Consider the following 19,904-nt stretch of genomic DNA (forward strand, 5'->3'; position numbering starts at 1 on the left):
AAAAGTGGAAACAACTCAAAATCATCAACAGATTAAAGCAATAATGATATCTATACAATGAACTAACATTATATCATAAAAAGAAAGTACTGATAGATGCTACAACACAAATGAACCTTGAAAACACAATGGTAGATAGAAGAAGTCAATCATTTAATAATTGTATTATTGTATGGTTGTATTATTTTGCTTGCATGAAATGTCCAGAATAGACTAATCCATTGAGGTAGATTAGGACCACTAGGGCCTGAAAGGAAGGATGAAGAGTGACTATTAGTGGTTTTTTTTTTTAAGTGATAAAATGTTCTGGAATAAGAGTTGCATACCCTTTTGAGTATACAAAAACAAAAGCAAACAACAACAACACCATTGAATCACACATTTGTGAAGATAAAGTTTACTATAATAATATATATCTGGACTGGGTATCTAGATCAATGGTAGAGTGCCTGCCTGATGTCTTAGTCAGTTTCTATTGCTGAGAAGAGTCACCATGACCATTGAAACTCTTACAAAAGAAAACATTTAATTGGGGCTGGCTTAAAGTTTCAGAGATTTAGACCATTATCATCATGGCAGAAAGCATGGCATTGTGCAGGCAGACATGTTACTGGAGAGTTACTGAGAATTCCTACATCTTGATCATCAGGTAGCAGGAAAAGCATTAAGTGCCACTGAGCCTGGCTTAAGCAAATGAGAGAGACCTCAAGCCCTCCTCCACAGTGACACACTTCCTCCAACAAGGCCACACCTCCTAATAGTGCTACTCCCTATGGGCCAAGCACTCAATCACATGCACCTATGGGGGCTGTTCCTATTCAAACTAGTACACCTAGCATGCATACCCAAGGCTTTAGTTTCAATCCCAAGCACTCCAGAAGGGAATCCCAACAGAAAGAGATGAAACAAGGATGATCTTGAACTTCTGATTTTCCTGATGCTACTTCTCAAGTGCTGGGATTACAGGTTTATCATTGGTGATGCAATATAGATCACTGTAGAGCAGTACTTGGCATGCACTGTCAAAAATATTTGCTATCTGAATGGTTATGTGTCATGAGATAGAAAGCACCGCGCTGATTAAAAGTCAGACAGGGGACCAGAAGAAGGGCAAAGACTCTATGTGGAGACATGAAAGATGAATTAAGAGCCTGAAGATGTAGCTCAGCTGGTAGAGTACTTACCTAGCATGCACAGAGTCATGGGTTCAATCCCTAGTACTGGATAAACTGGGCATGGTGGTATATAACTATAATCTCAGCCTATGAAAAGTAGAAGATCAGAGTTCTATGTCATCCTCAGCTTTTAAATAAAATTTCCAGGTGTTTTTCTCCAACCATGCCTTGAGGAAGGGACTATCCCAAAGCTTGAAGAAATTGAGAAATTTGAATGTGCCCCATTTTAAATTAAGACAAGTTCCCTCTTCACAACTAAAGATTTATGTGCTTTCAGCACATACATGAAGATATTTATGTATATCCACATATGTAAATTGGAAAGATACATGAAGTAGCATAGTGGTCCCTTTGGGAGAGAGACAGTGGCTGCCGGAGCATTCTGGGTTACAGAACAGAGAAAAACTTTGTCCACATAATATTTTAGTATTTTTGTCTCTCTGCCATGTAAATTTTTTATTTAAACTTTTTTTAGATTTATATGTGTAAATGTTTTGCCTGTATGTACATATGTGCACCACATGCAGGCAGTGCCCGCAGAGCTCAGAAGAGGGAGTCAGATCTCCTGGAACTGGCCCACCATGCAACTGCTGGGAACCAAACTCAGGTCCTCCGACAGAGCAACAAATGCTCTTAAACACTGAGCTCTCTCTCCAGCCTCGTATTTTTATTTATGAAACAGAATCTCACTGTGTAGTCCCCCAGGCTAGATTTGAATTCTTGATCTTCCTGCCTCTGGCTTCTGAGTGCCAAGGTTACAGGCGTTTACTGCCATGCTCACTGTGCCACGTGAATTTAGATGGATAGATAGATGAATACATGCCACACATGTACACAAAAAGGTCCCATAGCCAGTAGGAATAGAACTGAGCTTCTGTGCTTTAAAGTGAATATGCTAATCATGAAATCTCCAAATGACAGTTTTGTTTGCTTTGTATGCTTTTAAACAAAATGACAAAGATTAGGACTGCTTCAAGCTATATTTCTTTTTGCAAATGAGCCATTTGGCCTGTAGTTTTATATTGTATCTTAATGTTTATTAAAAGGCTGCTGCTCATAGGCTTGCCACCCAAACAGCTGAGTGAAGCTTCCTCTTTCTGGAACATACTAGGGCTGAGCTTTGGTGCCTTTCTCAGAGACTGCCCTTGTCACCACCTTGTACATGCACCTAAATTAACAATTTTCTCTTGGAAGTTACATTACAATATGGAGCTGGGGTTCAAGAGTTGAGTCTTCCCTTTACTTGGCAGTAATTTGTGACATTGCAACAAGCATGCATGCACCCAGTCCTAAAGTTTTAGAGGAGTTCCATGTTGTCATTTGTTGCATCGAGAGTTCAGTGTGAGGGACTAGTGCTCAGTAGGTAAAGCATCTGCCATGCCAGAATGAGGAAAATGTAAAAGAAGAGTTTGGAGCCTTAGTAGCCATGTAACTTCCAGGTGAGCATAAAACCTCCTGCAATCCAAGTACATGGAAGGTGGAGACAGGGGATCCCCAGAGCAAGCTCCATAAGGTGAAGAGTGATGGAAAAAGACACTTGGTGTACCTCTCCCCTCCCCTGGTCTCCAATGCATATGTGTACATGCACTTCCATACATGTGTGCTTGTACTCACTGAACATGTAGACACAAACATACACACCCACACAGAGTTCAGTATGAAGTCAGACCAGTGACACATGACTGTAGTCCTAGCTACTTGAGAGGCTGAGATAGGCAAATTGGGAGTTTAAGACCCACCTGGATTACAGAATGAGTTTAAGGCTAGAAGAAGGAGAAGAAAAAAAAAGGAGAAGAAGAAGGAGAAGAAGAAAAAAAGGAGAAGAAGGAGAAGAAAGGAGGAGGAGAAGGAGAAGAAGAAGGAGGAGGAGACAAAGAAGGAGAGAGAGAAAGGAAGGAAGAAAGGAAGAGGGGAGGAAGGTTTCAGACTATAACTCACTGGTCAGGCACTGGTGTAGCTCAGGGCACTGGGCTGGATCCCTAGTACCACAGGGGGAAAAGGTTAATGGGTCTGGGGAAGGCAGCAAAACCCTTTCCTATGTGTTCAGATGCTGGGAGTGGAAAAAGGATCCTCATGGGGACTAGAGACAAATGGAGTCTAACCTAGCAATATGTGTGACCCCCTAAAATAACAGCAAAGTCCCTATTAATAAAAGAAAAGATTTTTATTTTATGTTTATACCATGTGTGGTGGTGCCTGGGTAGGTCAGAAGAAGGTGTCAGATCTCCTGGAGCTGCAGTTATAGGTCATTGTGAGCTGCCCAGCATGGGTGGTGGGAACTAAACCTGAGTCCTTTTGGAAGAGTGATGAGTGCTCCTAACCACTAGCCATTGCTACAGGTCTGTGACTTCTACCTTTTGTTTTTCTGTTTTATCTTTATGTTCTTGCTGCTTCATGGCACTCTTTCATGCGCAGGGTTAATGAATATTGATTGACCCACCTTCTATAACAGTCAGGAGGAAGCTGATAAGATAGGTGTTGCAAAAGCCCACTGCAAATGTGAAAATGCAGGCAACTATACTACAAAGCCTGTTTCAAATATCTCAGGAAGTATACAAGAAGTCTGAGTCTTGCACAGTTCAAACAATAAGTGAGATGGATTGTCAAGGACAGCTCCTGGGTAACAATGGGAAACTTCTCTGTATCTATGAATCAGAGAATGGGAGGGCCTTCCACTACTTTGTGGGAGCCCCAGCATCTTCACTGGGAAAGACAAAAGTCTTCCACTGAAAAACATTCTCTTGACCCCTCTCAGCGCTCTGCATGTTTTTACTCTTGTGCTTGAAATGAGAAAACTTGAGCAGAGAAACATTTAACCAAATATGTAAAGCCATAAGGCTAAGCATCCCCAAACATTTGCTGATTGATAAAAGGAAGATTACTAGTGGGTCTCAGAGCAAGGGTTCAGGGTTCCAGGTGTAAAAGGACTGGGGGGGGGGCAGGGAGTGGTGAGCTACCTCCACTTCCTGCAGAAGAGGAAACAGGAGACCAGAAAGAGAAGGGTTTGTCTTATATAATGCTGGTGGGAATGTAAACTAGTCCATCCAGTATGGAAATCAGATTCACAGTATTGCGGTTCCTCAAAACACCAAAAATAGATCTACCATGTGATCCAGCTATACCACTCCTGACTATTTACCAAAAAGATTCCGTGTCAGTCTGGCACACAGGTACCAGCACACATCAGTGTTTGCTGCAGCTCTATTCATAGTAGCTAAGTTACAGAACCAATCCACCTTTAATTTTTTTTTTTTACATTTGTACAAATGTGTGTGTGTGTGTGTGTGTGTGTGTGTGTGTGTGTGTGTGTGGTGTCTGTCTGTGGGTTCAGGTGTCAATGAAGGTCACCTGGGTGCTAGGAACCAAATGCGGATCCTGTGCAAGAACAGTGTGTGCTCTTAACCACTAAGCCACCTCTCCAGCACCCAGTGGAAAAGGAAAACACTGCTGTGTTGAATTTTCATGGCTAGCTGCTGCTGAAAGCCAGCCGAGGCCCTGGATTTCTAGGTTTCTTTCTTGTGTATCTTGCTTTTCTTTGGCTTGTCTAATTAAGTGACCTTCTGGGAAGATAGGAAGGTAAGAGCCCTGTTGTGTGGTCAGTACATTGGGGTTTAGGTGACAAGGACCGCCAATGTTCCCCAGCCTCTGCCACAGACGGGACACTCACCGGTGATGCTCAGATGTGCACAGGAATAAAAAAGCTGCCAAAGACCCTTTATTTTGCTTCTGAGTCCTCCGCCTTTGATGGCAGAGTCATGACATGACTTTGTGGGTGGGACACAGTGTGAGTGGAAGATGTTAAAGAAGGTCTGAGGAGGCAATTGGAAAGACATAGATGTTCCTTCTCCACAGTTCTTTCTACAAGAAAGGAAGAAAGCATTGAGGAAGGGAGCACCAAGGACCTCAATTCCAAAGTACTTTCTGTGCTCGAAGTATGTGACATGCAGCAGCTGAGAACTGGAAGCCAGGTGTGCTAACGCAAGCCTGTTACCTGGGCCTGGCACTTGAGAGGTGGAGGCAGGAGAATCAGATCAGAGTCATTTGAGCTACAGTGAGTTCCGGGCCAGCCTGTGTTATCCAGGGACTCGACTTTGAAAAAGAAAGGATTGGGAGAACTGGAGAAATGTGAGCGAAGCTGAGAGTGGGGGGAAGAACTGCAGAAAAGCTCAGACAAGGGTGATCCTGAGCATTACCAAGCTACATGTGGACAGAGCTTTGTAATATCTTTATCTCTATCCATCCCCAAACCAAATTTAAACTTGAAAACACAACCCTTCCTAACTAGTTAGTTATCTTTGTTGGCTGTAAGTTCCTCTATACCCAGTCATGCTTTCTTAAGTACCAGCCATACCTGACTGGTAATCACTCAAACAGCAGAATTATAAAGTATTTACTACTTCCAGCTAATAGGCAAGTAAGAATATGTCATGTTAACTAACATATTCAGTAATTCTCATGTGCTTTCATGAACAGACATAGAGAATGCTATTTTCCCAGGGTGTGGTGCAACATGCCTGCAACCCCAGTTCTTAGGAGGCTGAGGAAGGAGGATCACTATTTTGAGGCTATATTGGTCTTTATCTCCTTTGTGATAGAGAACCGGGTGACAGAAGAAAGGCCATTAGAGGAGGATGGGAATAGAGACTAGAATAGTCTCTTGTTTGGGGATAGGTCTCATTATGATGCAGAAGCTGGTACAACTCCTGATCTCAAATGATCTTCATTTTTATTTTATTTTTGAGACAGGGTTTCACTCTGTAGCTCTGGTTGTCCTGAAATTCACTATGTAGACCAGGCTGACCTCGAACTCACAGAGATTCACTTGCCTCTGTGTTTCCTGTATGCTGGGATTAAAGTCATGTGCTACCTTGCCTGAATTTTTTTAAGGTTTTTAACTTTTATTTATGTGTATGTGTGTGTATGCCACGTGTATGCAGGTACTCACTAAGGCCAGGAGAAGGTATCAGATCTCTTAGGGCTGAAGTTACACGCTGTTGTGAGCAGCTCCACTTGGGTGTTGGGAAATGAATTCCAGACGCTTGGAAGAGCAGCATGCTTTAACCACCACATCTCTCAGGCCCCCTAGGGTCCTGTTTTGATAGTCTACCCTGAGCTGTGGGATTGACTAGAATTTGACATTACAATTCACCCCAGAAGTTTTTCTGCAGTATAGAAGAAGGCACCAGGTTTGCTCCATCTATTGTTTCGAGGCAGGGTCTCTGTCTTAACCTAGGGCTCATGTTTTCTCAGCTAGGATGAATTCAAGCAAGCTCCAGTGGTCCTCCTGTTCTGTCTCCACCCAACTAGGGTCTGGTGTTACAGGTGCACACTGGAGCCTAGATTTGTTACATAGTCCTAAGATCCAAATTCTGGTTCTTATGATTTCAAAACAAGTGTTCTTAATCACTGAGCCATCTCTCTCTAGGCCTCTAGTAGTTTTTTTGTCTTGTTCTTTTAAAGAGCTTCAGTGTGTGAGAGAAACCTGATAGGTAGATGGGAAAGACAGCATTCAGGAAAATACTTGGTTTTCCCCTAGATGTACAGAATTCCACAGGGATAGAGAAATGGTGCATTGGTATACTGCTCTTACAGAGGACCCGAGTTTAATTCCCAGCACTCCTACCAAGAGGATCACCAAGAACCTGTAACTCCAGCTCTAGGGGATCTGATAGTCTCTTCAGCCTTCTCAGGCAACTTTCCTCATCTGTACATTACCACCCTCCATACACACACTCCTTCCTACGCACACGCGCGCGCACACACACACACACAGAGAAATAAAATAAATATTTTTAAAAAGAGTCACACACAAATAGCTTGAACAGTTTTGAAGTTACTTTTGGTTGCACAGAAGGTCCTTCCAACCTACAAAGTTCTCTGGGATCATGACCACCTACCTGCTGCTTGTATTCATTCAGAGCAAATATTCATGGAGCAGTCTGTATATACAGTAACAAGCAGGAACCAACAAAATGGGCTAGGGTCTTGTTCTGAGGCCTAGAAATGTTAAATAGCTAATTACTGAATTAAAAAAGCAATGTGTATTTTGAAGTATAGTGCCACAAGAGAGTTAAATTGGAGAATAGCCTTATATCTTTGGAACACAACTCACTCTTCTTCACACTTCAAGAGCTCTTTGTTCACACTCTTTATTTTGTTTTATTTTTGTTGTTTTCCAAAACAGGGTTTCTCTTTATAGCCCTGGCTGGCCTGGAACTCACTCTGTAGACCAGGATGGCATAAACTCAGAGATCTGCCTGCCTCTGCTTCCCAAATGCTGGGATTAAAGGTGTGCCCCCCACCACCAGGCACTTTGTTCACACTCTTAATAAAGTACTTTTACTTTTGATAGTGTACCCTATCAAAAATCTTAATATACTGAAACACTCAAATGTCACCTTCAAGGTGCCATTTCAGGTCCTCAATTTAGGTTATTCCATCCTGATACATTGCTTGCAAATCTATCATAATATGCACTTCATTCTGTCAAGTATTTGTCTACTGTATAGGGACCAACTGTTCCAGTTTTTTGGTGCTCAAAGGTTTTCTGGGATGCAAGACTTTTTGCTGGATACAGTGCTAAACCTGAACTGTTCCAGGCAGACAACAGTGAGATGATAGTAACCCTAACCTACAGACAAGTATTCTAGGGGTAAAGAAGCCCACACCTTCTCTTCAGTCATCCAATGACTTGCACATAGAAATACTGGTAATAGGGACTAGAGAGATGGCTCAGGGGTTAATAACACTGGCTATTCTTCCAGAGGACTGGGCTTCAATTCCCAGATCCCACAATGCAATTGTCTGTAACTCCAAGTTCTGTTACCCTCATACAGAAAGGCATGCAGGCAAAACACCAATGCACATAAAACAAAAATAAAAAAGAAATACTGGTAATAGTAAGGATAGCAGTTTATACTTGAGCCTTTACAATATGTCAGGCTCTGTGCTTGGAATTTTACAACAGCTAAATATGACAAAGCATTTCCACTAATGCTGGGAAAGCAATGCTAAGCCAGTTAACCTAAGATTTTAAAAGTGGGATTGAAAAAGTCAACTATTATCTATTATGCTAAACTTCCTGACTATTTTTTATTTCACCCTCAAAAATTACTTAAGATTGCAAAAACCATTTGTGTGGATTAATTTATTGATAGTAAATAACTATTAGAAATTAAAGTCATGAGTAAAAAATTACGGTTAAATAGCGACTCTCATTAACATTAATTATACATCTTTTCTCTGTGTAGCTCTGACTGTCCTGGAACTCTGCTCTGTAGACCAGGCTGGCCTCAAACTCAGAGTTTCTCCTGCCTTTCCTTCCCCGAGTGCTGAGACTAAAGGTGTGCACCACTACCGCCCGGCTTAATTACACATTTTAAGTGAAGAAAAAACAAACAAACAAACAAACAAAAAACCCAAGAACTACACTCTCCCAAACCAAACCGATGTTATCTAAAAGCGTGGCATGTCGTTTAACATTCAGCTTAAATCACCTCTCTTGGTACAATCCCTCTATTGGTTATGTACTGCACAATAAAGAGAACTCTACCGCACACTGGTGAGAGAAAGTGAAAGTGACGTGTTAGTAGGATTATGGAATTGTTTTCACCTTTGGGGATTTGCCTTCCCCCCAACCCCCCCAAGACCCTCAGGAGCCTCTAAACACTTAAGAGGCGCCGCTGAACATCACGAAACAACAAATGTGCGTTTAGATTTTTCAAAGCCTTGATGACAGGCACCCACCAGAAGAGGTGTTTTCCTTTGGTAGGGATGTCGGTTTTGTTTATAGGCTATGTGTAGGAGAATGCGGGAACATCAACCAACCAGCAAGAAGACAGTACAACTGGCACCTGCCCTCTAACCTTTGCCCAGGTTTCCGACTCTGTGGCGACCCTGGACTACAATTCCCGGCGGAGCTCACGGCAAAGGGGCGTGTCAGCAGCCGCTCGTGCCCGCGTGACTCGTATTGATGACGGTAAGGGGGCGTTCCTGTTTGGGCATGCGAAGTCCGCCGTTGGGGGAGAACGCTCAAGGGGCGGGATCTATCATTATATTAACCAATGAATTGCGGTCAAGCGGAAGGCGGGGAAATGGGCGTGGACTGATTTATTGCCAGGCGTTGTGGAGCTTACTAGCTCGGGAAGTCTCAGGGTTTGGAGTTGGGGGTCGCCGATAGGCGCCCCCACGGTCGGGGTAAGGAAATGGCAGCACGCTGGAGCAGCGAGAACGTGGTGGTGGAATTTCGGGACTCTCAGGTGAGCTGTGCGTGAATGGAGCTGCCTGAGCATGCGCCTTCCGTGGCTTCCTCCCCCCCCCCTCACCTCACGCCGTCCCCATCCATCCCCTTGCCCAGGATGGTGAGATGGACGTGGTGCTGACCTGAGCTCTCAGAGTCAGGAGAGGAGCTTTGATAGCTGGTCAGGAGAGTTAGGACAGTCGTGTACGGGGTTTTAGGGTTCCACGCGGGCTTATGGGTCTTGCGACTCTGAGGCAACGATAGTAAATGCGTGAAGGGATTCTTCCCTTGTTCAAGGTAGTGGGCCGGGAGGTGTGCACTCCGAGGTCGGCTGCACTTGGTGACTTCAGGAAAGTTGCAGAACTTCTCTGAGCCCCAGTTATTTGAACTAGTCTCGCTTTGTAACATTTTGGTGGTGAATTTGTGAAATCCTGCTTTGCAGAGTCTCTGTTTCAGCCCCGACCTAAGTAGTTGCTAATGTGGAAAATGCTGTTGACAAAATACGTGTATTGCTTAGGTCGGACACCTGTGTAGCTTATCTATGCCAGACATCACTCTTTACACATCATTTTTTTTTTTTACATGTAGAAGAGATGTCATTATACTTACTGGACTGGCGTGAGGATTTTATGAGGCCATGTGTTTGGTTTCCCCCCCCCCCCGAGACAGGGTTTCGCTGTATAGCTCTGGCTGTCCTGGACCTCACTCTGTAGGCCAGGCTGGCCTCAAATTTAGAGAGCCCACCTGCCTCTGTCTCTTGAGCACTGGGACTAAAGACTGTGTGCCACCACCGTCTAGCATGAGGCCACATGTTTAAGTAAGATGTGTGGCACAGTCATAGGCATATGGCAAGCCTCAAGTTGTTAACCTTGCCCTCCTCCTCCCAGCAAGGTGGCTCAGCTGCTAAAGGCACTTCCTGCCAAGTCTGCCAATCTGGGTTCAATCACATATCATATGTTGTCCTCCTACCTTCATACACACACATGCCGTGGCACACCCATATACAGTAAACAACATAACAATACACACACATACAATATGTATACATATATATATATATATATATATATTTTTAAAAATGTTAGCATGAGCCATGGAAATGTCTCAGGTAGTGGCTGTACCAGCAGGCCTGAAGACCTGAGTTTCTTCCCAGGGCCCACGTGGTGGAAGGTCAGAGCCAGCTCCAAAAAGTTGATCATTGACCTCCATATGTATGGCAAGGCATGTGTACTCACACTCACATACACACAAAATAAGTGGAAGGAAAAAAACTAATTTAAAAATTAAAAGGTCAGGCAGTGAAGTCTATTGCTTTTAATCCCAGTGCTGGGGAGGCAGAGGCAGGATAATCTCTGAGTTTGAGGCTAGCCTGGTCTATAGAGGGAGATCCAGAACAGCCAGAGTTACACAAAGAATTCCTGTCTTAAACTAAACCAAACAAAAAAGTTTTCATTGGCTGAATATTTTTTATAATCATTTCCCTTTCTTTAAATTTAAAAAAGAATCTTATTACAGTGAGTGTGTGAGTATGGGTGTATAGAGATCAGAGGACAACCTCTGGGAGTCCTTCTCGTCTCCTGTGGGGTTTGCATGTCCAGCTCAGGCAACAGCTCAGGCAACAGTCATGGCTAGCAAGAATCGTTATCCTGTGGGCCATCTTGAAGGCACCCACTTAAAATGTTAGGTGTATGGTTGTTTTGCCTGTATGTTTGTATGTGCACCATTTGCCATTTGCGTATCTGGTGACTGCAGAAACCAGAAGAAGGCATGGAGTTACAAACAAATGTGAGCCTCCATGTGGGTTCTTGGAATCTAACCTATGTCTGGAAGGGGAGTAACTAGTGCTTTTCACTTCTGGGCCATCTCTCCAGCCACCCCTACCCCCAGCACCTCACCTCCCCACTCCCCTTGTTTTAAGAGCCCACCTGCTCTCATATGTAACCTTGGTTGTCCTGGAACTCATGTAGACCAGGCTGGACTCAGACTCACAAAGACCCCTCCTCCCTCTCTCTTCCAAGGCCTGGCCTCCTTTTTTTTTTTTAAAGACAGAGTTTTATGTACCCCAGGCTGACTTTGAGCTTGATGTGTAGCTGAGGAATGTCACTGAACTTCTGATCCTTCTGCCTGAGTATTGAGATCATTGATGTGCACTACCACATGTAATTTTATGCAGCACTCAGGTTTTTTTTTTTCTTTCGCACTCAGGGTTTTGTGCATGCTAAGATGCTAAGCAAGCACAATACTAACTGAGGTACATCCCTAAATTCTTATCATTTTTCTATACTGAGTTTTCCATATGTCAAGCTTTGTGTTAGGCAGTTTCTCTATATATTCTTTTTCTATTTAATGAAAGAGCCATGCAGGCTAAGTAGGTGTGATCCTTTTATACCAAAAGGGAAAGCTAACCCCTGTCTGTTTGATAGTGAGAGACTTGGCTAAGGCCTCCTTTATGTGAGTGATGGCATTGGGATCTGGACACAGTCTCTGACCCTAGAGCCCATTGTATTATTTTGTCTCTCTCCCTTTTTCTTGGTTTTTCAAGATTGGGTTTCCTGTAGCTTTGGAGGCTGTCTTGGAATTCACTCAGTAGACCAGGCTGACCTCAAACTCTTAGAGATCCACCTGTCTCTGCCTCCCAAGTGCTGGCATCAAAAGTATGCACCATCACCACCTGGCTTATGTTATCTCTTAATAGCTCATAGTGTGTCATACATAGGTCAATAATAAATATTACATCTCCCCTTTCTGATACTTAGGACATTCCTTGGCAGTTACTTTTTATTTATTCAGCAAATATTTATTGAATGCTTTTATACATACATACATACATATATACATACATACATTAGTTTTTCGAGACAGGGTTTTTCCTGTACAGCTTTAGAGCCTGTCCTGACACTCACTCTGTAGACCAGGCTGGCCTCAAACTCACAGAGATCCGAATGCCTCTGCCTCCGGAGTGCTGGGACTAAAGGCGTGCTGCACCAATGCCTGGCTTGCTTTTATGTTTTTGGTTGTAATTCCAACCTGAGGCTGAACCATCTCTCTGGCCCTGAATACTTCCTGTGTTCCAGACTTATTCACTTGTTTATTTAATAAGGATTGATTGACTTATTTCAGTTTTTGTGTTCATGGTGTGCATGTATGTGTGTATGCATGTTTTTGCATGTGTATACACATGTGTAGTTGTACATGGAGGTGGAGGCTCAAGGTTGATTTGGGAATCATTTTGATAGCTTTTCCAACTTATTCATTGAGGTAGGGTCTCTAAATGAACCCCAGAGCTTGCCAATGTGACTTAGTCTTGCTCTGGGGGCCCACTCTCTTGGCCTTCCAAGGCTAGAATTACAGGCATGCTACCATGCCCATCCAATGTTTATGTGGGTTTCTGGGGATCTGAACTTTGGTTCTCATGGTTGCAAACAAATATTTTAACTGTTGAGCCAGTCTCCCAGTTCCACCCCCCCCCCCTTTAAAAATAAGGATTTATTGAGCTCCTATTGGGTGCACACTGTGCTAGTCTCAGTGTTAATATCCAATTGGTCTACACTGAGGGAACGCTGGATTACAGTAACTGGGTGATGTGTCTTTTGTCATGAGGATTAATATGTGAAGGAGCCACCCACTAGTCTGCTCTGTGGTGCCCTCTGATAAGCAGTCGTCGTGGAGAATTTGACCAGTAGCTATTTGGATTAAGGGATCTTGAAACACTTGGTGCTGTCAGCATTGCCAGTGTGAGGCCTGCTTTCCCAAGGGAGGTGCCAGACTCTTAGGGGGGGAAACATATTGCAGTTACCCTTCTTGTTAATTGCTTTCACTGGGGATCAGGACAGAACTGAACATGTATCATGTGTCTAAGCCTGCTAATTTGGAAGATGCTAATCTACAAATCTTTTAATTCTCACAGAAACCCAGGAAGTCTCACCCCTATTTCTTTATAGAGATTTAACTGAAGAGACCTGCAGAGAGGGTGCTGACACCTATATTGGAGTGCTATGAAGTAGGAGCAAATAATTAAGCCTAAACAGCAGTTGACATGGCAGGAGAATAAAGTAAATTGGGTAATTTAACTGCCTTGTGGGAGTTTGTTTTTTCTTTGGATTTTTCTATGTAGTTGAAATGGTATATCTATGATGTGACTTTGCCTGTTTTTTGTTTTTTTTTTTTTTCCTAATGCTGATTGGCAAGAGGTAGAAACCTATTTTATTAACTTTATACTACATAGAAAGAAAAAGCCACTACTTCATTCTGCCTCTCTAAAAAAGATGGCCAGAGTAGTAAACTTCTCAAAAATGATCCTTATTCTTTTTGTGTGTTTGTTTATATTTTCCTTTTGAGGCAGGTTTTCTCTGTATAACCACCTTGGCTGTCCTGGAATTCACTCTATAGACCAGGATGGCCTCAAACTCACAGAGATGTACCTGCCTCTGCCTCCTGAGTGCTGGCGTCTTAGGTGTGCACCACCACTACTTGGTACCATATTCTCATTTTATATTCTAAAAAATAATTTTAGCAAGCTTTGGTGGTTTGAATGACAATGGCTCCCAGACTCATAGATTTGAATGCTTGATCCCCAGTTGGTGGAACTGTTTGGGAAGGATTCAGAGGTGTGGCCTTGGAGGAGGTGTGTCACTGGGGACCTGCCTTGAGGTTTCAAGTTAGCTTTCTCTGTTTCCTGCTTGTGGTTTAAGATGTAAGCTTTCACCAGTAGGTGTTGCCTCTAATCCTAGCACTCTGGAGACAGGCAGGTAGATCTCTGTGAGTTCAAGGCCAGCTTGGTTTACAGAGGTAGTTCCAGGACAGCCAGAGCTGCACAGAGAAAACCTGTCCTGAAATCCTGAAATGCTTCCCCTCCCCCTCCTCCTGCCACTGCATAAAAAAAAAAAAAAGTTCTCAGCTACTGTTAAAGCACTATGCCTGTGTATCATGTGTACCTGTTGCCATACTTCCTGCCACTATGCTCACGGAGTCTAGCCCTCTGAAGCCATAAGCCCCAAATTAAATGTTTTTTTTTATATATTGCCTGGGTCATGGTGTTTTGTCACAGCAATTGAAAAGTAACTAAGACACACGACAAAGTGTTTGCTGAGTTTGGCCCCCAGGGCTCACATGGTAGAATTAGAGAACTAACCCCTGATAATTGTCCTCTAACGTCCACATGGGCACTGTGGCATGTGCACTTGCTATCCCCAACTGAGCTATCTCTCCAGCCCCAGTACACCTGGCTCTTTTTTATTTTTTATTTTTTTAAGACAAGATTTCTCTATAGCTTTGGTTTGGGGGTCTGTCCTAGAACTCGCTCTGTAGACCAGGGCTGGTCTCAAACTCACAGTGATCCACCTGTCTGTGCCTCTCAAGTGCTGGGACTAAAGGCCTGGGCCACCTCTGCCTGACACACCTGGCTCTTTTTATATGGATGCTGGGACTCAAACTCCAGTCCAGGTATCTTTATAGGGCTCACAATTTCCTATAACTCCAGCTCCAGGGGATCCAAAGTCTTTGGTTTCCATGGGTACTTGTGCTCACATACACATACATACTCCTCACCAAGAGTTATGTGATTAAAAGTAAAAATAAACCTTTAGAAAAAAAGTTTGTTCATTTTGAAAACTGTTGACATTATAGGGCTATTGTTAGTGGAAGTGACTTTAAGATATCAATACTAAACCATGTTATATATACCTTTAGTTCCAGCACTCAGGAGACAGAGAGGCAGAGGCAGGTAGTCTCTGAGTTCAAGGCCAGCTTGGTCTACAGAGTAAGTTCCAGGACAGCCAAGGCTACACAGAGAAACCCTGTCTCAAGAGAGAGAGAGGATGTGAATACTGTCTTAGTTTGGTTTTTCATTGCTGTGAAGAGACATCATGACCATGGATGGCAACTGAACTCCTTTTTTTTTTTTTTTTTTTTTTTACCTCTGAGACAAGATTTCTTTGTAGTTTTGGAGCCTGTCCTGGAACTCACTCTGTAGGCCAGGCTGGTCTTGAACTCACAGAGATCCGTGTACCTTTGTTTCCCCAGTCCTGGAATTAAAAGTATGCTCCACCACCACCCAGGCAACTCTTATAATAACACATTTAATTGGGTTGGCTCTCTTATCATTTCAGAGGTTCCATCCATTATCATCATGGTGGGGGGCATGACATCGTCAGACAGATCAAGTACTACTTCTTGTAGACAACAGGAAGTAGACTGTCATATTGAAGGAAATTTGAGTAAAAGAGACCCCGAAGTCCACCCCCACAGTGACACACTTCCTCCAGCAAGGCCACACCTCCTAATAGTGCCACTCTCTTGTGGGCTATTTTCTTTCAAACCACCACAAATACTAAATTTGTAATACCAGCACCTGGAAGGTAGAGACAGGAGGATCAGGAGTTCAAAGTCATCTTCCATTACATAGCAAGTTTGAGACCAGTTTGGGTTATAGGAGACCCACATCTCAAAAATCAAAACCATACCCCAACAACAAAAACAAAAGCCTGAATCCAACACAAGAACAAACAGTAAATTAGATATGAATGACTTGTTTTGTAAGAAGTTTAACATAAAGATACAAGTGGTGGAAAGTATGATGTAGCATGGAGGTCAGGGTGCTGTGCTGGACCCAGGTGATGCCATCCGTGTGCCTGGTGATCCAGGCTCAGGCTCACTACCTTACTAACTTCAGTTTCTTTATCCATAAAGAAAGGAAACACCAGACAGTTGTGCTCCCTAGAGCACTCCCACGATGATGAGTAAGTACAGTGAAAGACTACAAAGCAAAAGCCAATGAGCAGAGGCACAGGGAGTAGAGAGATTGGATAAAAGGAGTCCTTTCGTGGTGCAGTCACACAGGACATTAATTCCTCCAGTGTCAGTGTCCCAAGTGTAGTTTGGCTCCTGGTCGATTAGTAACTACTCATGTACCAAAGCATGCTCCAGAGTAGCCACAGGGAGCCTCTTAGCAGGTGGTGTGAACACTCCCAAAAATTCCAGTTCTCAGTCTGCAGCTAAGAGCTATGATTACAGGGAAGCCTTCCTTATAAGGCTAGCCTAGACCTGCTGCCCTTCCTCCCCTCTGCACACTTCATCTGTAGAGTAGCTGGAAGGGTTAAATGAGGGCATCTGTTCAGAGTACTTAGCACAGTGGCCAATATATTTTAAGTGCTTGATACGTGTTGTTAGTACATTGGAAATCTGACCTAAGGAAGAAACAAATGTGCCTTCACTGAATAGACTTGGAGCTGAGAAAATCTTTAGATGTCTCGTCTGCCCTCACGTTTTATACATCAGGATCCTGAGTCCTATAAGGATGAGGTGACTTTCCCAGTGCTAGCTACCCTCTGTGGCATTTGAGTTTGTAGGGAGATGAGATGTTCCTGTATTAAAGAGGTAGACTTCCCAAGCAACACCTCTTGCTGAGTGTATGAACAAGAGCCTTAGATAATTGTGTAGTTCATGTTAGACAAAGATGGCTCAAAGACAGCTTTGGTCTCTATATAGAGATAGGATCTTGTCATTTGAACTGGTTTGATTCTTGTTATATCAGTGAGTTACAGCTTGTGGCTTCAGTCTTTGAGATCTGATTATGCATTCATTAAGGTCTACCTTCCAAGTGCTGAGGTTACAGGTATGTGTTGTCATGCCCAGCCCAAGATCAGTTTTTTTAACAGAACCATTTGTATTTGTGCTAATATTTAATTGCAAGTCCAAAATGGATTTGTAAAATAATTTATCCCTGTCATTTGGCTATTAAATACCTAATTATCTATTGTTATCTTTTTAAAAATGAAAATATTAAAGCATAAGCTTTTTTTTTTTTAAGTTCTTACTGTGTAGCCTTGGCTAGTCTGGAATTCATTATGTAGATCAAGAAGCTATCCTTAAACTCACTGAGTTGAGTTCATGAATGATGTTGCTATGAACATTAATACAAATTTTTGGGTATCATAAGTGTTTAAGACTTAATTGGCTTGGCAGTGGTGGTGCATGCCTTTAATCCCAGCACTAGGGAGGCTGAGGCAGGTGGATCTCTGCGTTCCAGAACAGCCAGGGCTACACAGAGAAACCCTGTCTTGAAAAACAAAACAAAGCAAAACAAAACAAAAGACTTAAATTGGCTTTAACACCAGATACTCATTGAAATAATGTTATTGAAAGCCATGTGCCAGGCATTGTGCTAACAAATTGATTTTTACCCTTAAGGAAATTGCAATCTAATGGAGGAAATGTACTAGTAGATAAATACTATTACAGAATCTCAAGTACTAGGAAAAGAGAACCCCTAGGTTTTGTGGAAACACTGAAACAGCTAATTCACACTAGGAATGTGTGAGGGGATGGTCCAGCAAAACCTCAGAAGAGTTTATCCTGAATCCCAAAGGGTAGAGTTGGGATCTGTGTAATTGCAATGCAAGCATGCTGAACTGAGTCTGGATTCCTGCTACTCACATATAAAGCTGGGCATGGTGGTGTACCCCTGGGAGCCAAGTACTGAGGAGTTAGAGATAGGAGGATCTTTGGAACTTGTTGGCTAGCCAGCCTAGCTGAATTGGTGAGTTCTAGGTTTCAGTGAGAAACTCTGCACATCAATGAATGAATGAATGAATGAAGAAAGCAATTGAGGAAGACACTCCATGTTGACCTCTGACTTCCACACTCAGGAACATGCATGAACACAGCATCTACTACACACACACACACACAGAGAGAGAGAGAGAGAGAGGGAGGGAGGGAGGAAGGAAGGAAGGAAGGGAAGGGAGGGAAAGAGAGGACAGGACAGAAGTGCCTTCCAGGTAGAAGAAGCAATTGGTGTAAAGGCCCTGAGGTGAGAGAGGAAGAGACAGACTTGAGTTTTAAGGGCTGGAAGGAATTCATTTTGGAGAATTTATAATGGCTGGGATATTGGGACAGGGTTTGGAAGGGAGAGATATGAGATGGGTTATAGGAAGCTCCCGGGTGGTCTTTAACACTACACTAAGGATTCATTCAACACTGCAGACTCTGAAAAGCCAAAACCAGATTTAGCTTCAGCAGCAGTTTTGAGATTACAAGGAGCACAGCTGGTGGTAGGCTCCTGACCTTCCTGGGGAAGAAGTGATAAATAAGTGACAAATAACTGCAGCAGTGCAGAGAGTGGGGGCAAGCTGTGGAGTAGGGAGAGACTGGGAAGGCATGTCCAAGCTTAAGTGAAATCCCAGTAAAATTGTATTCTGGAAGCAAGGAGTTTTAGGTTGGGAATGAGCATTGATTCTGATCCTGTCTTAATTTCTTTGCTAGGTGGTTTTGGCTTTGTTTTTGTGTTTTTCACTATGTATATAGCTTATGCTGGGTTTGAATTTGTGGTCCTCCTATTGCAGCCAGCTAACAGGTATGCATCACCATACCCAGCTTGCTGTGTGTGTCCACATATATATGCAAGCTCACCTTGGCAGGCATGTACCCTCTTAGGAATAAAGCCGAGTTGATTGGGACCAACACTGCGGCCCGAGACCAGAGGTGCACTGGGTGATTGGCAGCAGGCATATGGGAAACAGAGACCCGTAGACGTGACTCATATTGAAAGTTTTATTGAGGGGGAGGTAAGAAAATAAGGGAAGGAAAGAGAAAAGAGGTAAAGAGACACAGAGACAGAGGACCAAAGAGAAGAGGGAGAGGAAAGAGACAGGGAAAGTCATGTCTGCCCTTATGGAGGAACAGGGGGAAAGAGAATGGAAGTGGGTGGAGTCTTTCGTTTAAAGAGCCAAGGTATGGGCTGGAGAGATGGCTCAGAGGTTAAGATCACTGACTGCTTGTTCTTCCAGAGGTCCTGAGTTCAATTCCCAGCAATCACATGGTGGCTCACAACCATCTGTAATGAGATCTGGTGCCCTCTTCTGGGTAATGAAATCTGGTTCTCTTCTGGTCTACAGGCAAACATGCAGATAGAACACTGTATACATAATAATTAAATCTTTTTTTAAAAAAAGGTATAGTATATACACCTGCCATGAACAGGTGGGTGAGAAGCAGGGCCAGGTTTGCTTGGATTACAACACCCTCCACCCCCTTCCACCCCCAGTAAATAAATGTGTAAAAGATACCTTAATGGTGGCGAATGCCTTTAAACCCAGCACTCGGGAGGCAGAAGCGGGAGGATCTCTGTGAGTTTGAGACCAGCCTGGTCTACAAGAGGTAGTTTCAGGACAGGCTCCAAAGCCACAGAGAAACCCTGTCTTGAACCCCCCCCCCAAAAAAGATAACTTAATATGGTGATCTGTGATATAGTGTAGTTTTGATGCATTTTCATGTTATTTAAAATGCTACTGGAATATTCCATTGTCCAGATGTGTACTATAGTTATAAGTAAACAGCTCTGTTCAGAAAACATTTGCTGTATTTTGGGGTAGATGCTAGAGGCAGAACTCATGAGACAAAAGGCATGGTATTTTTGGGCTGTTGCCAGATCATGTTTTATTAGTATTCTATTACTGTATACTGTCCAGGCCCTGCATGGCTGGTTTCTTAGT

At 43.2% G+C, this 19,904-nt stretch overlaps 1 protein-coding gene across 4 annotated transcripts in view; it reads left to right on the forward strand.

The window, feature by feature from the left end:
- The first annotated feature begins 9,239 nt into the window (after window positions 1-9,239).
- Window positions 9,240-19,904, forward strand: part of Wdr59 (WD repeat domain 59) — a 72,468-nt gene continuing 61,803 nt past the window's right edge. For 2 of the 4 annotated variants that reach the window (XM_051201745.1, XM_051201746.1), the window contains exon 1: window positions 9,240-9,433. In XM_051201745.1, coding sequence (XP_051057702.1) covers window positions 9,380-9,433 — 54 coding nt within the window. In that variant the 5' untranslated portion in view covers window positions 9,240-9,379. The remainder of the gene's footprint in view (window positions 9,434-19,904) is intronic. The other 2 variants (XM_051201747.1, XM_051201748.1) reach the window with 1 other exon arrangement.

This window comes from Phodopus roborovskii, unplaced genomic scaffold (assembly GCF_943737965.1).
Source record: "Phodopus roborovskii unplaced genomic scaffold, PHOROB, whole genome shotgun sequence".
Classification (NCBI taxonomy): Eukaryota; Metazoa; Chordata; class Mammalia; order Rodentia; family Cricetidae; genus Phodopus; species Phodopus roborovskii.